The following is a 23,501-nucleotide window of genomic DNA, read 5'->3' as shown; positions in this document are numbered from 1 at the left end:
GCATTTCACTGTGTGTAGATTTGATAACAAACAAAAAAACAACTCCATTAACACGTACTGAATTCTAAGTATTCAGGGGTAAAAGTGGATTGTTATCTGTAACTTGTTTAAAAATGCATCAAAGAAATTAGATGGACTGGTGAGTAGAAAAAGGAAGGACACATGCACAGGTGTGTGACAAAGCAAGCGTAGGAAGTTAATGGTAGAATCCAGGTGGTGGGTATTCACGGCACAGCTCTTCCAACCTCCCTGATTGTTTCAGCATTTTCTCAATAAAACGTTGGGGGAAAATACCCGACTGGCTCTCTTAACCAAGAGTTGCACTAGACAGATAATATGTAAGTACAGAGAGAGGGGTAAACATTATGTAACATATAAATATATAAATGTAAAAATGACTGCACACTATCTTATTACTACACCTGAAGGAATGTTTAATATTGCCAAAATACTAGTCCTTTAATTTTTAATAACCTATTCATCAAATATTTATAAATTGTTGTCTATGATACACAAGGCACTCTGCCATGTGCCTTGAAAAATAACAGTTCACATTTTAAACACCTAATATGTGCCAACTGTTTAATCCATTAACGTGCAATAATTTATCTAAGAATCTTAAGCATGTGATAGCGACCTGTTTCACAGTTCTGAAATTAAAATTAGTTTTCAGTACTTGTGCATAAATAATAATAGTTTTTCTAATATGGATTCTGTAAGTATGATTACTTTTATCCCTGAAAAGCTAAAAACTTTTTGGCTTGGTGATCAAGTCCTTGAGAGCGAACTACAGCACACGAAAGAAAGGATGCTCCCTTAAGGCTTAGCATCTTAGGGGAGTTACTCTGATTTTCTTAATTGTGGATACATTTTACAACCTGGAGAGAAAACAAGGTGTAAGCGCTTTATTTTATCTAATTCTCTTTGGGAAAAGAGACAGTGACTATCAGTATTTTCGTGGACTTCAATTAACCTTCTGGATAACAGGGTGGCCGAGAATATATATTTTATGATCACTCTTTCTTTGCTAGTGCCAAGAAATAGCCCATTTCTTCCTACTTTAAAAACATAATCTAGGGGCGCCTGGTGGCTCAGTTAGTTAAGCGTTTGCCTTTGCCTCAGGTCATGATCTCGGAGTCCTCGGATCGAGCCCTACATCAGGCTCCTTGCTCAGTGGGGAGTCTGCTTCTCCCTCTCCCTCTGCCTCTCTGCCCCACTAGTGCTCTCTTTCTCTCTCTCAAACAAATAAATAAAATCTTAAAAAAAAAAAATCTAAACTTTATGTGGAGAAGACCTTAGAACTAGCAAATATTTAGAAGAGTAATCAGGAAGCTCCTCTCATCCGAGCCATATTTACCAGAAGGCAGGCTGAATGCGAACAGAAGGTTAAGGTGAAGAGTTTGTGACAAACACCGCAGACTGCTGAAGAGACCTCTCTGAGGCCAGGGTCACACACACGACTACAGAAGTGACCTAACCCACTACTCAAGGTTCACAGAAAAGAATACTGTGATGCCTTGCCCAAAGATGATTTTTTTTAGAGACGGGAGAGGGGAAGGCACTCTGGGACAGGGTGATGTTTCACAGCATCCACTGAGGCAGATGGTGAGGGATGGATGCTGCCGATGGCCTGTCTGCCACCACCCTGCTTCTGTATAAATCACTGGCTATTAAAGCAGGGGTCTGGAGATGGAGAGCAAAGTAACAGAGAACAGATATGAGAGTCAGGCCTACGTACAATCTCAAGACTGTGACTTACCAGCTGCGTAATTTGGACTACACTTCTCTACCAATCAGAGCCCGCATTTCCTCAGGAATTGAATGAGGATAAAACCACCTCGCAGGGTTGTCGGAAGCACGAAATGAGATCACAGATATTATAAAAAATTCAGTTTGGTGTCGAGTGTATAGTAACCACTTTGTTAAGTATTAGCCTGTCTCTCTCTCTGTCCCCCCTTTTCCTTTCATATGCAAACCCTTGGCTTTATGAACGCTAGAGAAAACTTTTATTGCAAAATCTCTCCCGGCCACAAACAACTTTGGGAAAGTGGGGATACCTAAGAGGAAGAACCCTCCAGATCTCGTGCCCTAGCCCATGCGACATTCCGTGAGTGCACAAAGAGACAACAGTACAGCCACCATTTCTGATTTTTCTGAGCCACTCGGGTATGAAATGTGGGTAAAAGTTGGTTTGGGGAGTATGCTTCAACTCCTAACAATTCTATCTCTCTAGTCATCCTGAAAAAACTGCCAAATCTAGCACCAGCCATTTGTATGAACGATCTAAATGTTTTTGGCAGTTTGATTAAGGAGGCAGAACACAGGAAATTCAAATTCTCTTCAGCTAGGAAAATCACTGAGTTTAGTGACCAGAAATCACTATTCTGCAGAGTTGGTAGCATCCAGGGACAAGCTGTTGTGCACCTAGCAGGGAGCAAGCAAGTATTTCCTAAAGAAGACTCTGCAATTTCAAAACTTTTGACTATGAAAAATTTCAAACACACATAAATGTTTAACAAATCCCCATGTATTTATGACCCAGTTTCGGTGATTGTCAGTGATTTGATTTTAAAGCTGGAACTAAGAGATATTATCTGTTTATCTGAGACACAAGTAAAATATTCTGAGACATGCCCCTTCAGAATGGCATTCCCCTTGGGGCTGGGGGATGGTTCAGAAGTCCTTACAATGAAAACCTCAAAATCACAGTGGAAATTACCCAAATTCTATTATTTAAAAAAATCATCATACTTTCCCTCTTCCTAGATAATCTCAGAGAAGGACAGACCTCCCCAGTGTGCAGATTTTTTACTTTACAGAACTCACTGAATCAATTCGCTGTGAGTAACAGTGACAGGAATCCTGAAGTTCTGTAAATTTTTCCAAGGACCTCTGGAAGACAGTGAGCATGAGCAAAAGGAACACGGTGGAAAAGAAATTAGGGGAGGCCAAATGGGCACATGAGAGCCATTGAACAAAAATGAAAAGAAAGTGTTTGAAGGTACATTTACAGAGGCTTTAAATATGTTCTAGCCCAGAATCCCAGGACACCAAGCCTCTCCCATAACTTATGGGACAGCATCCTCACAAGGTCTAACCCAACTGCCCTTTATCACTTCTCCAGGGTCGTCATGAAGCCTTCACAAAGCTGTCTTCCGGCTGTTGTGTTTCTGCCCCTTCAACCCCCTCACGATTAAGACAACCACGTGTGGCGTATGACTGAGTACCGCTTATGATCCTGCTGTGGGAAAGCCCGCTATTCTTCTCAGGAGACAAAACAGAACTCGCTGCAACTAGATACAAACGTAAGCAAAAGAAAACAAACCGCCCCTATCCCCCGACCCCTTAGAGAGCCTCAAATTATATGAAAATACACAGTGACTCATGTGCATGGGCTTGGCTTTTCACTGGGGAGAAGACAGTCTGGGTTCCCCAGCAGAGATCTAGAAAGTTCCAATTAAGAAGGCTAGATGAGGAGGGGTGACATCACCAAGCTGGGCAGCGAGCTTCAGGCCTAAACACATTAATCAGAAATGACTCTATGGTTAGTTTATACACATGACGTGTTATATAGTCTAAGCTGCGGTCCCTTCCTGCCCACTGAAAAGTATGCACCTTCATCTGATTTAATTCACACCAAAGGAACTCCCATTTCTTTAGGCTTCAAAACCTGCATGTGACCAGCCACAACTGTACGGAAGATAAAGTGGCCGATGCATTTTTCTAAGCCCCCGACACCCGGAGCTCGCTTCTCCGAAAGGGAGGATGCGCTCTTCTCTAGGATCACAAAGAGCTGGAGAGACGCTCAGTACGGCTGGCAGGAGTCGCGTCCTGAGGCCAACAGTACCTTGGGGAAGATGATGCTGTCCACTTCTTCGCTGGGTGAGTGAAAGAGGTCAGAGTCACTGCCGGATTCTCTTTTGAGGACACCTTGTTTTGAGGCACACTCTCTGCCCAGTCCAACCTCCAGGAAGTTCTCACATTCTGAAAAAGAAAATGTATTCAACCAATATGTAAAAAAAATTTTACTTCCTTTTTATTCCAGCAATTCACCTTGTCAGTCAACCAACTAACCTCTCCCGTCTTCCAGTATTAAACAGCTGTAAAGGACACAGTCAGATTAGTCGCTTTTAACTCTGGTATTCCAATTCTAGGGTGACTGTTACTATAGGACAACCATGAGTTTGCCATGTAAACCAAAAGCGCAAAAAAATAAAATGGTAATTTAGAACCATAATGCCATCTATATTTAGGTATTTAAGTGGTAATCTTTTCCTCTTGGTATTAGAAAATATTTTCTTTTGCTACTAAAATCAGAAGTCCTTTATTAGGAAACTATGAGATATGGTTTATGGCCAAATTTCTAAGACTTAAGTTCTTTCTGGAAACTTGTTATCTAGCCAAATAATGGGATTAAAAAAGGAGGGGAAGCATATCTAATAAAAATATCAGTGTATTACACTTATGGGTTTTATTGAGTAATAAGAGAAATACAATTGCTTAACTTCTACCTTAAATAGATCTGACATTGGGGGAATAATGCACTAAAGAGAAATGTATCATCTAGAATCTGTCTTCAGCTCAATACCTAGCATAGGGACTCTGTTGAATCAGACAGAGGGGGGCCTTGACAGAAATGTTATGCTGTAGATCAAGGAATTCTAAACACTTAGTATATTGAAATTAGCAAGGTATTTTAACCCACTTTCTCTTATTAATTCTGTAAACAAAAGGGACATATGACCTGGTAGCAACAGAATTAAAAATATTTGTATGTGGTAAAACCAAGAGCCCAAAGAAAGTCAGTAGGTAGATATCAACCTCCTTCAAGAAGTCTGGAGAGTGACACATTTCCGTTCCCGTTAGCATTTTTATATGGGAGTCAGACAGACCTGTATCAACTCTGCAGGTGGGACATGACCGATCAGCTGGCTACCTAGCAGTTCATGAGAACTCCACCCGGAGGTTTTGGCTGAAAGCAGATTCAAGAGGAGCCGTCGATACAAGATGACAGCAAAACAAAAAATCCTGATGGTTTTAGACTCTATTAACGGACAGTGCACCCAGGTCCAAAATGGGGACAGTCCTGCCATTACGTGACAGCTAGACCGCACCCACAGGATGATGTTTGTCGCTAGGTAACATTTAAAGTAAAACACTGATAAACAGAAATGCACGCACAGTGATGAGGTCACAACAGTGGAAACACTCGAGATCCATGTGGCTTGCACAGGAGCTTGAAGAAAATGTGTCTAAGGGCAGCTGCAGGTTTGCTCTGTGCTGTTCCAGAGGTAGAACAAAAAGCCCACTGAGTGGAAGCCACAGAGCTTTGCTATAACTCGGCTTCTGGGCAATGGGTTGGCAATTTCAGAAAGTAACCACTGTCACTTCACCAGAAGGGGTGGAGCAAAGGCTGAACGGCTTTGTCAAGAGGTTTCAGAAACGATGCACACACAGAAGGGGAAGTAGAGATTAGACAAGCCCCAATGTCTCTAAATTCTCAGGGTCTATGTTTGGACAATAATTGTGTGTGTGTGTGTGTGTGTGTGTGTGTGTGTATGTGCGCATGTGCTGAGGGATGAGAAGAGGAAGTTTTGTCTTATCTGAATTAGCTAATTATTGATATTAATAAATTATTTGCCCTGGATTAGCTGGGAATTTTAGAGGAAAGGTCAAAGAAGCATTGCACTGGTATATAGGTCATGAATTGCTTGTCCATAAAATTACCTCGTCTGTCAGCAGTTAGGTATTTGACTAGGTACTGGGGATTATCCAAATAAAAAGAGATTTTTAATCTGTGTATGTGTGTCTAGTAGTTTACAACCTTGTAGTAGAAACGGACATATTAAGAGACAATTTCAACATAGAAGTACATAAAGGATGCCACCAGGAGCAGAGGTGGGGCCCATAGATTAATTTGAAAATGTTTCAATTTAAATATGACCCTAGTCCATTTCAATCTTGGTTGGTCCACACTGTCTCTGAGTGTTTCGTTCAATGGGAATAGTGCTGCCTTTAAAAGACTGGAAATCATGGGTATTCTGGACTCAAATTTCAGAGAGTATGTACTAACCTAGGTGGAGTTGGTGGGTGTGACCTTTCTACTGCTCCCCCTTTCCCCACTTGGAAAAGTCAGAAACTCCATTTCATGGTTGAGGGGAAAACAGGGGGCTGGCCAAGAAAAAAAAGGGCTGTCACAGCAACTATACTGGCTGCTGACAGTCCAGATGGCAGACAAATAGACCACGTCCCAATTCCAGACTGGAACACAAACCAACTCAAGACGTTCTGATGGAAAATTCACAGGGAAGATCCAGATTCAGCCCCGGGAGGAATAGTTCACTGAAAAAATAAATCTGGGCCAGCACTACAAAGGACCATAAATCAAGCTGGGGTAAGACTCTGCTGTGTGATACAATCCTGTCGAGCGTGGGGGGGGGGGTGACAGTGGGGGGAGAAGAGTAAGCAAACAGGGAACAAGGGGGAGAAAAAGACCGTGAGCCATCATGAAACCCCACAAATGAGGGGGGGCTCTAAAGGCAAAGCCCATCCCCACTGTGTGTCCCAGGCCTTCCTACCTGCCCTCTTCCTAATGAATAAGATAGAGCAGCACATGCAGGTAGAAGCAAGAACGGTGGTTTCAGAGTCGGTCCCGTCTGGCTTAAATCTCCCTCTGCCTACTTTTAGTAGAAAGATCCCAGGCAAGAAGTCATTTAACCCTAAGCCCTCATTTCCACACCAGTGAAATGGGATGATTAGTACCTCCCTAAAAGAGTTGGAGTGACGGTTAGAAAGAATTTATGCAAATAGTAACCAGCACTCTGCCCCTCGCACACAGCAGGTGTGTGATAAACACACCCAATGAAGTGAAGGCTTCGTTATTAAACTATACTGTGCAAGTATCTGGTAAGGACATTACCTTGACGTGGGCCAGTCCTGTTTTATGACTCACATATAAATCTGCCTATAAACGTTTATGTCCTGAGACATTAGCTTCTTTAAAAGCTAGCAAAACGTGTCATTTTTAAGATGCTCTCTAGTCATTTGGGTCTAAAATTATATATATGCAAACACATTATAGCAGGCAAAAACAGGAAAAACTACCATCAGCGCCCACTGGGATTTGCTGAACCATGCTAATCATAATGCATTTGTATTTATTTGTACTTAAATAAATTTGTATTTATCCATAATGGAGGAATATCCAGAGTGATTTTAAAACATGTTATCTTACTTGGTTTTACACTATTGCTCTCTTGAGCTGTGTTCTTAACATAAACGAAACCTCCAACATCCAAAGGGCTTAGAATTCACCAAAAAATTTACTAAAATCGAAAACTCAGGTCTGAGGCTCCAAAGCATAATTCCGATCTTGGATGCTGTTACACGGAGAGTTAAAAAGACCCACCCTAAAAACACCAAAATAGTTATGCTTGGATTTCGAGTATGAAGAGGGGGTCGGCAATAAAATTCAAGAGGATGTCCTGGGGAAAATGCTCAGGGGTTCAAAATTCATTTCTTTAAAATGAGTAAATTAAACTCCAGTGTGTGGAGAACCTTCCACATTTAACCTTTACAAGGCAAACGGTTTCACTGCTTGGATGGTTGGGAGTAATTATACCTTCAGAAAACACCCTGAACAGCTCAAGAAACCAAGATATGGTAAGTAGTATACTTTTTTAAAGTAGAAGATTCTAGGGGGCTGGGTGGGGTCTGTCAGCTAAATCTGTGAACAGGGTCAATCTAACATGCAGAGACCCCAAACACAACTATAGCATAATATCCTCCACGCGAGACAAACCTAGGGAAGAACACTTTTCCTATCTGTCTCCAACACTTCCTTTGGAGTGAAGTCAAAGAGTTGAGAATCAGCAGGAAATCTCTTGGAGATAAAGGATTTGGGCAGTTTGCCTTTCAATTTAATACTGCTGCAGGACACCCACAGCTACACTGTTTCTATAAAGACCAGTCAATGAGGACTCAGGCAATCTTAAAGCAGGTCAGTAAAACCCGTCAAGGTAAACAGAGGTGCGGCTGAGTCAAGTCGACTCAAGAGCCCAGGGTGCAAATTACCAACACTCACAGGGCGGCTGCAACAACGAGGAGGAGAACTGACAGTTACCCACGGCACCGTGTCATTCAGGCAACATCCCCCACTGAGGACAGCTAGTAACTCTTGAGAGATGGAAGACAACACAGCGCACAGACATTAGGGAACTTTCCTTACGTCACTGTGAATTAGTGGCTACACCTGGGTAAAAAGCTGGGCACCTTAACTACCCACAAGTCATGCACTGTGTCATTAACAAGCCAGGTCTTAGCAGCTGACCCTCACCTGTTGTTACTAATACCTCATGGGTGTTTAAGGAAAAGCTCAATTGCTGACAATACCGCCAAAGTTTATGGTTCTCAGTCCTGCTGTGCAGTGGGGGCACCAAAGGAGCCTTCAAAGATTCTGAGGCCCAGCTCACACTCCAGGCCCAATTAAATCACAAGCTCTGGAAGCAGGACCCGGGTAGCAGTATTATTTCTAAAGCTCCCCAGATAATCTCGATGTGCAGCCAAAATAGAGAGCCACAGGTTTAGTTTGTTTATTAGTTAATAAACAAATATTTATAATCTGACCAGACTGAGGAACCATGACCCTACGTATGTGTACATCTACGCTGATCAAAGAAGTGATCAGTCAGAAAGCCACACGTGAAAACTCACTACTAAAATGAAATTTAGGTTAATTATATGACACTACCCATTCTCAGCTGAGACAAAATGCCTACAAACCTAAATCACACACACCCTCTCTTCTGACTCACTGCATGGCATGATAAGGAAGGACGGATCTCCGAAAGCGGTCTGTGATCAGAGGGGGACTGTAGTGTAAAAAACAGACACTTCAGATGCAGTTATCCAAGCAACTGGAAATTGGAACACCCCTGCTCACCTGGGCTCTGTGTGGGGGCCAACAGAGACGCTGCATCAGGGCACGGCTTTATCGTACACAAGCTTTCTCGGTTTATCTGAAGGAAGAGAAAAAACAGATCGACTTTCAGACCGCGAAGAAACGTGGGATGATTTTATAGCTGCTGCAAGTGTATGTACTGTACCAACACTCCTACCTTTTTCAATACTTTATTGTAAAGTGAGTAAAATTATGACAAGAAGAAAAAATCCTTTCCACAATACAATCAAGGCATGCTTTGCTCAATTAAGGCTCCAATAAAAGCAACAGGAACAAGATATACAAAGAGAAAACCTGGTGCAGGCCAAGGGTGAAATATTAAAAAAAGAAAAAAATTAACAAATGCAATGCATCGAAGATTAAAATATGTATTTGGTATCTTTATTTGCAAGTTAAAAAATATAAAAATAATTTCTATGTATTTAAGAATTACTGTCTACTGGGGATCAGATTAAGAATTCTATGTAATTATTAATTTAATCTCCACAATAGCTACAAGAAGTTTGTATTACTTGTATCCAAACAGTAAGCTCAGCACGGTTGCTGAGGTCGTAAATGACAGGACTGGCAAAGTAAAACAAGTCTACGGCAATCTAATGCATATTAAGAAGAAAACATTCCACTAAGATATATATATTTTTTTAATTTAGCCTTTACAGCTCTTGGTCATCTTATTAACATCATAACCATTTACTTCCATTAAATTTAAAATAATATAATATTTTAAATTACCATGAGATTTCAACAGTCCTCTCCCCATAACTGATAAGACAAGTAGACACAGAATCAGTAAGGATACAGAAAACCTGAAAAATATTACCAACCACTTTGATCTAACCAACACATACAGAGCAATTCACCCAACAATAGCAGAATACACATTCTTTTTGAGTACACATGGAACATTCACGAAAGCAGATCATATTCTGTGGTATAAAAGAAGTATCAAATTTGAGGATTAAAGTCATACTACATATTCACTCTGACCACAACAGTATCAAAATCAGAAACCAAAATAAGAAGTTACCTGGAAAAACCGCAAACATTTAAAAAACAAAACAAAACAAAAAAACACACAAAAACTTATTAAAAAAATCCATGAATCAAAGAAGAAATCTTCAGGAATCATTGTATAATTAATTGAACTCAAAAATTCAGACATCACATATAAAAATTTGTGAGACAAAGCTAAAACAGTGTTTAGACCAAATTTGTAACATTAAGTGCCTATATTAGAAAAGAGAGGCCTCAAATCAGTGATATAAGCTTCTACCTTAAGAAACTAGAAAAGAAACTAGAAAAGCAAAGATAAGGAAAACAAAGAACAGATATCAATGAAATAGAAAACAGAAAAATAAAATCAGGGACGCCTGGGTGGGGTCCGTTTAGTGTCTGCCTTCAGCTCCGGTCATGATCCCAGGATCCTGGGATCAGGTTCCACGTTGGGCTCCCTGCTCAGCAGGGAGCTTGCTTCTCCCTCTGCCTGCCTGTGTCTCTCTGTCTCTGACAAATAAATAAAATCTTAGGAAAAAAAGAAAAAGAAAAAAAAAATCGATGAAACCAAAAGCTGATTCCCTGAATAGATCAATGATATCAGTAAAACTCTACCCAGATTGACCAAGAATGAAGTTAAAAACTGCAAGTATCAGGAATTAAAAGAAGTTATTATTACAGATCCTACAGACATTGGAAGGATAACAAAGGGATATTATGAACAACATTACTGTAACAGATTCAACAAGTTAGATTAAATGGAAACATTTCATGGAAGACACAAACTTCCAAAATTTGCTCAAGAAGATTATCTGAATACCTTTATTCTATTAAAGACTACTGAATTCAGTTAAAAACCTTCCTATAAGCAAATCTACAGGTCCAGAAGACTTCAGTGGTGAATGCCACATTTAAGGAAGAAATAATACCAATTCTACACAAACTCTTACACAGAATAGAAAGGAACATACAGCTCATTTTTATGAGTCCAGCATCCGACCTGGACACCAAAACTAGACAAAGACATTATGAGAAAAGTATAAATTAATATCCCTCAGGAACTCAGATGGAAAATCCTGAACAAAAATTAAGATACTAAATCCAACAACACAGAAAAAAGATCACGTTGTCATGACCAAGTTCATCCCAGGAATGCTGAAAAATCTATTTATTAACAGACCAAAAACTCCACAAATTAATGATTATTAAGAAATGTAGGAAAGTGTTGGGCAAAATTCAACATCTATTCATGATAAAACTCATAGAACACTGGAAACAAATGAAATTCCTCCGCCTGATAAAGGGTATCTATTTAAACACACACACACACACAACACACCTACAGTCAACATCATACGTAATGGGTAGAGACTAAATGCCTTCACTCTGAGATCAAGAACAAGGCAAGAATGTCCATGCTCATCACTTTTATTCGACACGGTACAGGAGTTTCCAGCCAATGCAGCAAAGCAGAAAAAGAAATAAAATGCATAGGTTTGGAAAGGAAGAAGTAAAACCTTCTTTATTCATAGATAGCATGATTGCCTATGTAGAAAATCCTAAGGAATCTACAAAAATGCTGCCAGAATAAGTCAGTTTAGCAAAGCTGCAAGATACAAAGTCAATACATAAAAAAGCAGCACTAGTTCTATATATTAGCAGTGAATAAAGAGTAAAATCAAAAATAAAATAATACCACTTAAAATAGCATCAATAAATATAAAATAATTAAGAAAATCTGAGTAAGACCTGTATTCTAAAAACTACAAAACACTGATGAGGAAAATTAAAGCATGCTTAAATAGAGACAGCATGTTTATACATCAGAAAATTCAGTCCTGTTAAGTTGTGAGTTCTCCCCAAATGATCATTACTTGATCCTAAGATTTACTATAGAAGGTATAGTCATCAAGCCAGTGTGGTACTGGCATAAAGACAAACATTTAGATTAATGTAATAAGAGAGAATCCACAATAGCACTTCACAGACATGGCCCACTGATATCTTACAAAGATGCCAAGTGGTATTCCAACCAGGAAAAGAACAGACTTCTGAACAAATAATCCTGCAACCAGTGGATGTCCACATGCAAACAAAAACCAAATCTCCCTCAAATCTCAAATCTTATGTCAACTATAAAAATGAACTAAAAATATATGTAAATATTAAAGTTAAAACTACACAACTTCTAGAAGAAAACAGAGGGAAATTATTCTTTGTGATCTTGGGTCAGGCAAAGATTTCTTGGCACACATGAAAAACCTGAAAAAATTGACTATGTCAAAATTAAAATCTTCTGCTCCTCAAAGGCATTGTTAGGAAAATGAAAAGGCAAACCACAGACTAGGAGAAAATGTTTACACAGGTTCTATCTGCTAAAGGACTGGTAATGTAAATGATATTAAAATATAAATTATTAAAATACATAAATATTAAAATTTAGTAACAATGAAAAACCTCTTAAAATGCCATAAGACAAACAACACACTTTTAAAATGGGCAGAAGACTTGAGAAATTATTTCATCAAAGAATATATATGACTGGCAAAGAACACAGGAAAAGGTGCCCAACATCATTAATCATCAGGAAAGAGCAAATTGAAACCACAAAGAGGTAACAGTCCACCATATCTATTAGAATGGTTAAAATTAAGCCTGATAATACCAAGTGTTAACAAAGATGTGGAGCAACTGAGCACTGATACATTGCCGGGAGGATGCAAAGTAGTACAGCCACTTTAGATGACAGGTTAGCAATTTCTTATAATGTCAAACAGATCACTTAACACAACAATCTCACTGACCGGTATTTATCCAAGAAAAACAAAACGTATCTTCGCACAAAGAATTTTAATGGAATTTTCAAAGCAGCTTAACTCATGATAGCCCCTAACTAGAAACAACCCAACTTGCTGTCAATAGATAAATGGATAAGCAAATAGTGGTACATTCATACAGTGCAACAGACTCACAGTAAGAAGGAACGAACCACTGATAGAAACAACACGGGTGAGTCTCAAGATCATGATGTTAAAAGAACAAAAAAACAGACAAAAAACATTACCTAGTGTATGGTTCCATTTTACAGTATTTTAGAAAAGGCAAAAGAAGCGTGAGGAAGCATATTAGTGATTCAACTGAGGAACAGAATGACTGCAAGGAGACAGGAGGGAACGCGGGGGTGATGGCCATATTCCTACCATGACAGCAGAAGTTATTACACAATTTAAACGTTTGTCAAAATTCAAATTGTGAACTTAAACTGATTTTATTGTACAGAAATTATATTCCAATACAGCTGAAAAAATCCCCTAAATATAAGGGTAATATATGTTTTTATAACTCCCAACACCTTAAAATACTTATAATCCTCTAGTTTCACTAAAATTTTAGAAACCTTTGCAAAAATTCTCTGAGAATATTTTTCATAGTCTTCTCTATTCCATGGCCAATGAGTAAACTGAATATTCTTGGCCTTCAATACGTAAGGGACCAACTAACTATACTTTTCATGTCATTTTAGGCATTTGCATGTTAGAAAAAGTTAAACAATTCGTAAAACATATAATATGTATAGATAGTACATAATGTGAATAATATAGTAATAGTGTATAATATAAATAACTTTAAAATAATGTTTTAATCAAAATTAAAATATTTAAAATATTTATAAAAAATAACTACATAATGAAATTAAGATTAAATCAAACCTTTTTTAAAAGATTAATTTATTTGAAACAGAGTGAGCATGAGTGGGGGGAGGGGAAGAGGGAGAGGACTAGAGACAATCTCAAGCAGATGCCACACTGAGTGTGCAGCCCGACACGGGGCTTGACGTCACAACCCTGAGATCACCACCTGGGCTGAAATCAAGAATTGGAGGCTTAACCAACTGAGCTACCCAGGCGCCCCTACATCAAATCTCTTTAACTGAATACACTCATTTCTGAATAATAGTGGTGAGAACATATTAATGCTGGAAAAATATTCTTCATGGGTCTCTCTTATCTTCCCTAGGTCTTGTGAGCAAAGGCGCTGATTGTCCTTTTGTTCTAAACTATCTTTTCCAAAATGTCTGTGTGTCAAATAGCCTTGAAAAACAGAGATATTGTTTCTTTCCGAGGCAAAGGGTAGGTTTTTTTACTGTCCAGCATAATAAAGATAATGTCTCAGTCAAGGGCAAGGATCAGGCAGGCTCACTACCCATTATAAAAATTGAGGTTTCCCAAGGGTGGGGTTTCTCGGCTGTGGCACAGCATCCACCTGGGCTCCTCTGTGCTGCCCTTGGGCAACTTGGGAAGCAAGAGGAACCGACAAGGAAGTGATGCTCACGGTGCTTTCCGTGCAATGAGTAATAAAACCGTTTGTCCCTGGACCCAGGAGCCCTGTGACTTCAGCTAGCACCCATGAAACTGTCAGGCTGCCCTGGGAGCCTGCAAGTAGGGGAAAATCTCAGACCTATCACAGTTTTGACAATTAGTATATATTAAATAGTACTAAAACATTTAAACACAGTGGAAGGCAAAAGTCTCTATTGGATCACACCTATGTGGTGAAAAACCTTAATCTGATTCAGTTTTTCATTGAATGATTATACTTGAATAAACATAAACAATAACTATTTTGACTTTTCTGGTCTCCCAAATTTTTCTTTATAAATTACTTTTTGCTTTTTAAAATTTATTTTGGCACATCTTCTATTTTGTTGTAGCTTTAGGTCGACAGGAAAGTTACAAAGACGGCACATAGTTCTCATAGACCCTTCCCTCACCAGTGTCTCCAATGGGAACATCTTACGTAACTCTGGTACATTCGTCAATAGTAGGAAACCAACATCGGTACATTACTATTAACTAAATTCTAGACTTGATTCGGATTTCATTTCTCTTTCCACTAATGTTCTTTTCTGTTCCAGGATGAAAAACAAAATACCACAGGGCACTGAGTGTGTGTGTGCGTGCACACACGCACATGTGTGTAATTTGGCATTTTAACATCTTCACTGAAATGTAATTCATATACTCTAAAACTCACCCCTCTAAAGTGTATGATTCAATCGTTTAGGATGTATTTGCGGAGTTGGGTCACCGTTAACAATGTCTAAGTTGAGAGCATTTCATCATGCCAAGAAGATACTGTATCTGCTAGTATTCACACCCCACCCCAACCTCCATTTCCCAGTTCTGGGCAACCATGAGTCTACTCTCTGTGTCTATGGATTTGCCTAATCGAGGCACTTCACATAAATGGAACCATACATTATGTGGTCTTTGGTGACCGGCTTCTTTTACTTAGCAAAGTGTTTTCAAGGTTTTCCCATGTCAGAGCATATATCAATACTTCATTCCTTCTACTACCAAATAATCTTCCACTGTGTGAGGACACCCACATTTTATTTATTTATTCTTCAGTTGATGGACATTTGGGTTGTGTTCACTTTCTGGCGGTTTGGAATAATGCTATGAAAATCCATGTACGAGTTTTTGTTTGGGTGTGTTTTCATTTCTCCTGGGTTTACACCTCGGAAACTGCTGGGTCATGTGATACCTTCACGTAACATTCTGAGGAACTACCAGACTTTTCCAAAGTGGCTGCATCATTTGATGTCCCCACAAGCAATGTGTGGGTGTTTTATCTTTCCAAATCTGTGCCAACACTTGTAATTGTTCTTGTCTGTCTGTCTGATTGTGGCCATCCTAGGAGGTGTGAAGTGGCATCTCATGGGAGTGTGTGTGTATTTTAAAAGATTCTATTTATTTATTTGAGAGAGAATGAGAGTGAGAGAGAGCAAGAGAGCATGTAAGTGGGGGGCAAGGGGGGAGAGGGAGAAGCAGGGTCCCCAATGAGCAGGGAGCCTGATGTGGAGCTCAATCCCAGGACCCTGGGATCATGACCCAAGCCGAAGGCAGACGCTTAACCAAATGAGCCACCTAGGTGCCCCAGATGTATATATTTTTTCAAATGGAAAATATATTTTAATCTGTTGGTTACTTTCTAGGAAAGGAAGACAGTATGAAGATGTAATGCACATCACCCTTGGGTTTGTCTCCCTCCTTATTTAAAAAAAAAAAAAAACGTATTAAATACCTTCTACATATCAAATCATTATGTGAAGCCTTAAAAGCAGAAGTAGTCAAGAAAATATCCTGCAAGGACTCACAGTTTATGTGAGAGAGAAGTGAAAGTGGACAGTTACTATGTGCCTTGCACACAGCAGCACTAAAATGTGTGTTAACTGGGACAATGTGAGCAGTAATTAATAGAAAGGAGAATGAGAGGAACACCATAAGGAGTAACCATGTTTGAAATGCTGTGTGCACTTCTGGCCAGGTCACAAGTGACACAGAGACATAGGGCCAGAGTTAAGGACTCTCTTCTTCCGCTCCATGCAAGGCATTGCACAACACAGAGAGTGGGGAAGTCAGAGACTGCCACACCCTTGTTAGAAGCAGAAGAATTCAGAGAGCTCAGTTTCACAGAAGTTAAGGAAGCAGAGGGCTGAAACGAGAAGGCAGGTCTACGGTGCCAACCGCTGCAGAGACATCAAAGCAGATAAAAGTTAGAAGTTATCAGACTGGGCAACTGTGAGGTTTCTCGTGACTTTGGAAAGAACAGGTTTTAACAGGACAGGTAAGATCAGAATTAAAACTGTAAAACATCTCTTAATATCTCCAGATTCACAGTACTTTACAGTTCGTAAAATACTGTCAGCTAGATTGGACCTCTCTCCTGGCCCAGGAGGAGCACGATGCCATTTTGAAGAGGCCACACACACTCCATGAGGCTAGGTCTGGGGACCGTATCCTCGCATATGAGCTGTACTGGTGACCGTGTCTGCTCCATAGACGGAGCTTCTTGAGAATAAGAAGCACATCTTTATTCCACAGGTCTCCCGAGAGTAATAAGTGTGGGGTTTATGGCTGGATGCTTAATGAATAATCTTTGAATTCATTATCCTCACTGATTTTACAGAGAACGAAAAGTTAGGAGAGCCTTTCTGATTATCACTCTGCCTCCGTTTACCAGACCCACAAACAAACAAACAAAACTGACGCCAGCGGAGGTGAAGGAACTCCAACAAGTCAGTATGGTACTCAGAAACGGCAAGGGCGTTTTCCCCTAACCCCACAAATGAGCCTCTTCTGACTTTTTTCTTTGTCTTGGAATTCAACAATTGTTTAAACAAGTTTCAATAATAATACTAAACTGAAAAAACCTGGCAAAGTGCAATTCAGATCTCTGGAGAAGATTAGTTGGAAAACAGAGTCCCTGTTTACTTAAGACAAAAATATTTAGAAAATATCAAAATGAAACAACAAATATATGGAACTGTGGGTGCCAATTTTTTTTAATATCAGAATTCTGTCATTAAGAGAAATGTTTTCTGCTTGTTTCGGGCTGTCTCGAGGCCTGTTTCAGTCACTGACAGCTAATTACCAGCGATGTGCCACGGGTCGACACAAGACACTTTAGCAAATCTGGCCACAATGCAGCTGTCAGCCGGGTCCTTCTTCCGAATTAGGACACATTTACAAACATTTAAAAGTAAAATCTATATTGAAAAATCGTAAGGTTTCAGGTAAATCAAGACTTTCATCAGGGAAGGACAGGGAGATCTAGTATAAGAAGGCTTCACTCTCTTGCGGTCAGTGACACACAGATCATCCACACAGCTGGCCAGTCTGCGTTTCGGGGGCACCCACCTTAGGCAAGAAACAGTGTTAAGGGCCAGCAACAGACAGATGAGTAAGATGGGATCCTGACTACAGTTTGCACGGTAGGTCTCACGGTTTTCAAGTGTGAGGAATTCTTTTTAATTGGAAATACCACGGATTGCATTTGCCTTCATACCCCAGGATGACAGAGGTAAATAACCATGTGAAACGACTCCACCAACTGTGGACCACAGCTCGGGAAACACTGAGTAGTCACTGAAATACAATAGGTATAGGAGTACCGGAAACCCACAGAGGTAAGGAAGCTCCTGGAATAAAATATAAGAAATAAAAAAATAAAGGATAATTTCTGGTTCAGAGAGTTGAGAAAAGCTTATTAGCAAAGGTGGTGGTACGTGAGGTGGGCCCTGAAAGGGGGTAGTATGCTCCGGATTAAGAGGAGAGGCAGGAAATTCTAGCCATGTGAAAAAAACGATGAGCCATCAGTCGGGACACTTCAGAGCTGGAGTTCATAGCCTTCTGTGGCACAGACTCCTTCCGAGAATCCCAAGGAAGCCATGGAACCCTTACCAGAAACACGCACGTGTGTATCCAGTCAGTGGTTCTGGAGCATACCCTTGGAACCCAGATAAGAGACCTTTTCCTTAGATGTTTCTGAGGAGCACAAAGAGCCCAAAGGTTCCCAGAAAGAAGAATGGGGGGTATGGCTACAGTGAATCTAGGCTTTATTTTCAAGCAAGGGTGGACCCTCCCCCCAATTACAGAAGCAAGGGGGTGAGAGCAGTATTATGCCAGGAACATAACTCTAGAAGAAGTGTATCAATAAAATGGGTAGCAGGGAGGAAGGGAGCAGGGAGCAGCAGGACACAGAGACCAGCAGGGAGGAGCCTGAAACTGGACTAGTCCAGCAGCAGCGTGCAGCTGGACTAGGGAGGTGGCCTCCATGGACAGAAGCAGCAGCAGATCAGTAAACTAGCACAGAGGGTAGAATCCACAGAAATAAGAAACAGCGGTCAAAATCCACCATGTAACAGACTGGAAATCCAGTGGGGAAGAATATGATGACGCACTGTGTTCAACCATGCGGAGTCTCAGGTGCTCAGATGTCTTTCAAAGAGCACAACATGAAGCAGCCTGGAAACCTCCTACTTCTGGCCTCTCACACACATAACCAGGGCAAAAGTGAGTGTGTGTTAGGGAAATGCGCACAAAACCACAACGAGATGCTGTAGCACAGCCGTTAGGGTGGCTACGATCACCTCCCCACCTCCAAAAAACCACCAAGGAAGTAACAAGCGTTGGCGAGGGCACAGAGAAGTCGGAACCTTGTGCACCGCTGGTGGGAATGTCAGACACAAACGTCGCTGTGGAACGGGGTGCTGATTCTTCCCAAAACAACACGGAGAACTACCTACCATATGATCCAGCAATCCTACTTCTGGGCGTATGCGAAGAATCGAAAGCAGGGACTCAAACAGATATTTGTACACCCATGTCCACCACCAGATGGATGGATAAATAAAATTGGTATGCACATACAATGGAATACCATTCAGCCTTAAAAAGGAAGGAACCTCTGACATGTGCCACGACACGGGTGACCCTGCAGACACTATGCTAAGTAAAATAAGCCAGTCAGTCAAGTACGAAGACTGTATGATTCCACATATGCGAGCTAACCAGAGTAGTCAAACTCACAAAGAAAAAAAAACAAAACACAAAAAACAAAGAACCAGAATGGTGGTTTCCAGGGACGAGGAAGAGGGAGAGGGAGAGAGAAACGCGGAATTACCATGTAATGGGTTGAGAGTCTCAGTTTACAAAGACGAGAACGTTCTGGAGACGGATGACGGTGACGGCTGCACAACAATGCAAATGTACCGAAGCACCACGGAACTGTATACCTAACGTGGTACGTTCTGTATCATGCTCGTGCTCCCACCAAAAGAAGTGTGCGGCCATTAGAGATACGCAAATGAACAAAGTGGTCAAGCGGCCCACGCAGTCAGGGGCAGAACTGGAATTCTGGGCCAGATGCTACCATCATGGTCAATGCCATTAACCAGAGAGCAGACTCCAAGTGCACCAAGTGTGGAAAGAATGTCAGAATGCGGATCAGCATTTTCCGCCACATCCTGTACACAGTGACAGCAACACCAAGCATACTGTCTTCTTGTGTGAACATATTGTTCCTACTATATAAGTAAACCGCTTAAGAGATATAAACTGGATTACAGAACATCTCCCCCATCCTTCTGCCCTGTTTCAGAATCTGCTGTCACAGACAAGTCTGCCCTAGTCTCGGTGCTATTCTTCAACAACTGTCTCTTTCTCACTCACACCGAGAGACAACTTGAAGACCACACTCTTGTGGTCACATTGGAAACATTTTCAGAGTGCTTCCTATAGGCCAGATACAACACCAAGCCCCGAGTACAGACGTGGTAACACACCTGTTTACTCATTAGTCTTTTCCAGAAGGTGACCTCTAAGACTGAGATTTTTCCGTAAACAGATGATAAGCTGGTTCTCTGTACTATCAACACTCTTCTTAAGCGGCTGAGACTAGGCTTGGCAAGATTCTGATTGTTAGTAGAATGAGGAGACAGAAAAGGAAGAAACGACAGTGTTGAGATGCCAATAATTTGAGTTTTAAGAGAACAATGAAGATGATTATGGGCTCCTCTCTCCAGATTTTGCCCTATGGACTTTTTGAGCTAGTAGGAGCAAGATGCAGGACTGTCAACTGACTAAACAGGTAGGATAGGGAAGAGTTCAAGATGATTCAGAAGTTTTGTTTAGCAAGTGAGGAGGAGAGACACTACCATTACATATCCATGCTTTTGGGAGGAAGAAGTTACCAAAAACCTTTCTGGCTCTGACCCCATTTGTAATTCTTTAGCTAGAAACCAAACTTGGTCCTTTGTCCATACATCTCCATGATCCCTCGATCTGGACACCGCAGGTATTCCACATCCAAAGTTCGGGGGAGCTACAGCGCACATGGAACACGGAACAACGGCAGCTCAGAAGAAACATCAGTGCCATCCAGGTAATTTTTCATTCCTGCATGAAGCCTGGGGCTCCGGGTGATCATCTCAACTGCACCCACATTGTGTTCCCATCAGTCTGAAAATAGAGTTGTACATATTTCCAGCAGAGAGGGAACTGCCTTTTGTTTTTGGCAATGTTTCTCCTACTGTTTATATCTGAACATCCTAATAATACAAGCCCATGGTTACACCCAGCCTTCCCAGCCACTATGTGCTCATATTTACTTCCTCTGCAACTGTCTCAGGAGATCCAGCCAGAGTTACAAGGCTGAACAAAAGGAAGCAAAAACCCACCATCCGGACATGGAAGCCAATACTTGAGTCAAAATCTTTTCAGAGAATCAGATTGCAACTGAGCAGATATGCGCAGTTTTCCTCAGTCCTTAGCCTCCTTACATCTTTTGTTTGATGCAAGGTGGAATGGTCTTAGAGAAAGTAAACTTATAAAGGATATGTGTATTTCTCGGGAAAATGACACTAGACTTAAGAGACAAATTAATCCTTCTGAGCTTTGGCTAATGAAGTCCTGTGGCCTGCCCAAACATCATGGATAGGGATGGGGTTGTCCTCTGTAAATATTTTCATTCAATGCACACAAAACATGGTTGCAAATCTTTTACACATTCTCCTGACACTCTTAATTACTAGCTACAAAGTATGCTCTCACTAAACCATCAATAACATGAAGAATCATATTATTAGTAGGCACTGTTTTTCCAGGTACCTTAAGTTATAAAATTAGGAAAACAGAAATGGGCCTTGGACTAAAATCAGTTTACATCAGCAGTCAATCCTAGATTCTGATGCCCTTCTTTCTGGTATGCTAGTTTTGCAGGAAGTTTCAGATATGTAGTGTCCTCCTGTGTTAACCCTGGCCTCAAGAATACTCACAATGAGTTTAGCTACTGAACTATGTCAGGTGAAAACGTCTATCATTCACCAAACTTATGAGTTCCCTACTAGCTTTTTGAAGAATGTTGACAAAAACAGGCACGTTGGTATCAACGAGTTCCTGACAACAATAAATTCTTCCATATCCCATTTTGAACATGTGACTCATAGTTACCAACCACTTATCACAGAGCAAGAAGTTATACACACATTGAGAGGGGGTAGTCAAGCGAATGTCATCTAGTGAGGAAGAGCAATGTGCACGCGTGTACAGGGCCGGAGGGGTAAGTGACCAAGGAATACTGTTAACTTATGCCTTATTATTTAGCAAAGCATTCAGAATGGAGGTAAAATTTCAGGGATATTGGAGGCTGATGATGGGGAGCAAGAGCTGATCTGAGGACAAAGACCAGCAATGTATGCAGCTTTAGGGAAATCCTAAGGGAAGGCCTTGATGCAGAGAGCTACCATGAAACGAACTGTGCGGAACGGACAAAGGGAAATGATGGCATTGCAGCAGAAGCCGAAGAAAGCGTGGGTACGCGACCCAGGAGGAGAGCTGTGAATCTAATCTGTGGTGAACTACTAGGGTGCCGCCGGGAGGGCCTGCAGTTGTAAATGTGGAACTCCACCGCAGCAGCCCCGCGGTCTAAGTTCTGTGTGTACTCTCACCCTCCGTCTGTGTTCTTCCGCCGCCCTTTCAGTACCCGGACCACGGCTTACAGAACGTGATGTGTAGGAGTCCTTACGGAGAAGTCCTAAGAGATTAATTCCACTCAATTAACAAAACTTTTTGAGCATTTAATACAAATTAGGAACATTGTTTTCAGTATTTAGAAATAGCGAACAGAGGAAAAACTTACAAACTCATTTATATAAAAGAGCAAATTTCCACAGACAAAAGTGGAGTGAGAATATACACATGATCGCTTGAGAACTGAAGTGACATATACACCCAAATATAATAATTTTTTAAAAGCACTGATTAAATATACTGAAGCTCAAAATGAAAGATAATTGGACAATACTTTTTTTTTTTTGAAGATTATATTTATTTATTTGACACAGAGACAGCCGAGAGGAAGCAGCAGGCTCCCAGCAGAGGAGCCTGATGTGGGGCTTGATCCCAGAATGCTGGGATCACGCCCTGAGCCGAAGGCAGACGCTTAACGACTGAGCCACCCAGGCACCCCTGGACAATACTTCTGAATGATTCAAAAAAAAAAAAAAGAATTATGGAAAAATCTGCAAAAAAATGTGCAACAAAATGAATTTACAGGAGTTCACAAATCTGCCCTAAGTGTTATGGAAGGAATTCCTGCCCTGGGAAGGAGGCGATCAAGACAGATTCCAAGACTATTTCCAATAAGAAAGTCTAGCATCTGACTCGGTCTCAGCTCAGGTCTTGATCTCAGGGCCATGAGTTCAAGCCCCATGATGGAGCCTGCTTAAAAGAAAAAAAAAAAAAAAAAAGGAAAAAAAGAAAACAACAATAAAAACCCCTAACATCTAAAATAGAAAAGAAACACGTTATGTATTTATATGAAAACTGATTCACATATTCAGGTAACAAAAGGCACTGCTGACTCGAAGAGGAGGCCTACAATAGCAAGAAAAAGCATGAACTTTGAAAACAATCAGATCTGGGTTTGCATCCTATTACCTATTACACACAAGCTGTGAGACCTTCGGAAAATTACTGACTACCCCAATCTGTTTTTCCAGCTGTAAAATGAGACAAACACTAGGAATGTAAAAATGAAATGCCCAGATCTCATATCCCTCCACTTCTTCCTACTTGAGACCACAAAACCAAGTTACCGTGCCTCGGGCTGCCACAATGGTGGCCTAACTCGTTCCCACACCACCAGAAGGATCTTTTCAAAACATGATTTGAGAAGTAACATATCCAAACAAAGCCAAGTCCTC

General features: G+C 40.8%; 1 protein-coding gene across 10 annotated transcripts in view; it reads right to left on the bottom strand.

Annotated features, from left to right (window-relative positions):
- AKAP13 (A-kinase anchoring protein 13) overlaps positions 1-23,501 on the bottom strand; it is a 324,022-nt gene that overhangs the window by 87,053 nt on the left and 213,468 nt on the right. For all 10 annotated transcript variants that reach the window (XM_040642759.1, XM_040642757.1, XM_040642760.1 and 7 more), the window contains 2 exons: positions 8,942-9,017; positions 3,848-3,984 (listed from right to left, as the gene is read on the bottom strand). In XM_040642759.1, the coding sequence (XP_040498693.1) occupies positions 3,848-3,984; positions 8,942-9,017 (213 nt within the window). The remainder of the gene's footprint in view (positions 1-3,847; positions 3,985-8,941; positions 9,018-23,501) is intronic.

The sequence above is a fragment of the Ursus maritimus genome, unplaced genomic scaffold (genome assembly GCF_017311325.1).
Source record: "Ursus maritimus isolate PB19 unplaced genomic scaffold, ASM1731132v1 scaffold_27, whole genome shotgun sequence".
Taxonomy (NCBI): Eukaryota; Metazoa; Chordata; class Mammalia; order Carnivora; family Ursidae; genus Ursus; species Ursus maritimus.
The sequence above is the reverse complement of the archived record's forward strand: the minus strand, read 5'-3'. Positions and strand labels throughout refer to the sequence as shown.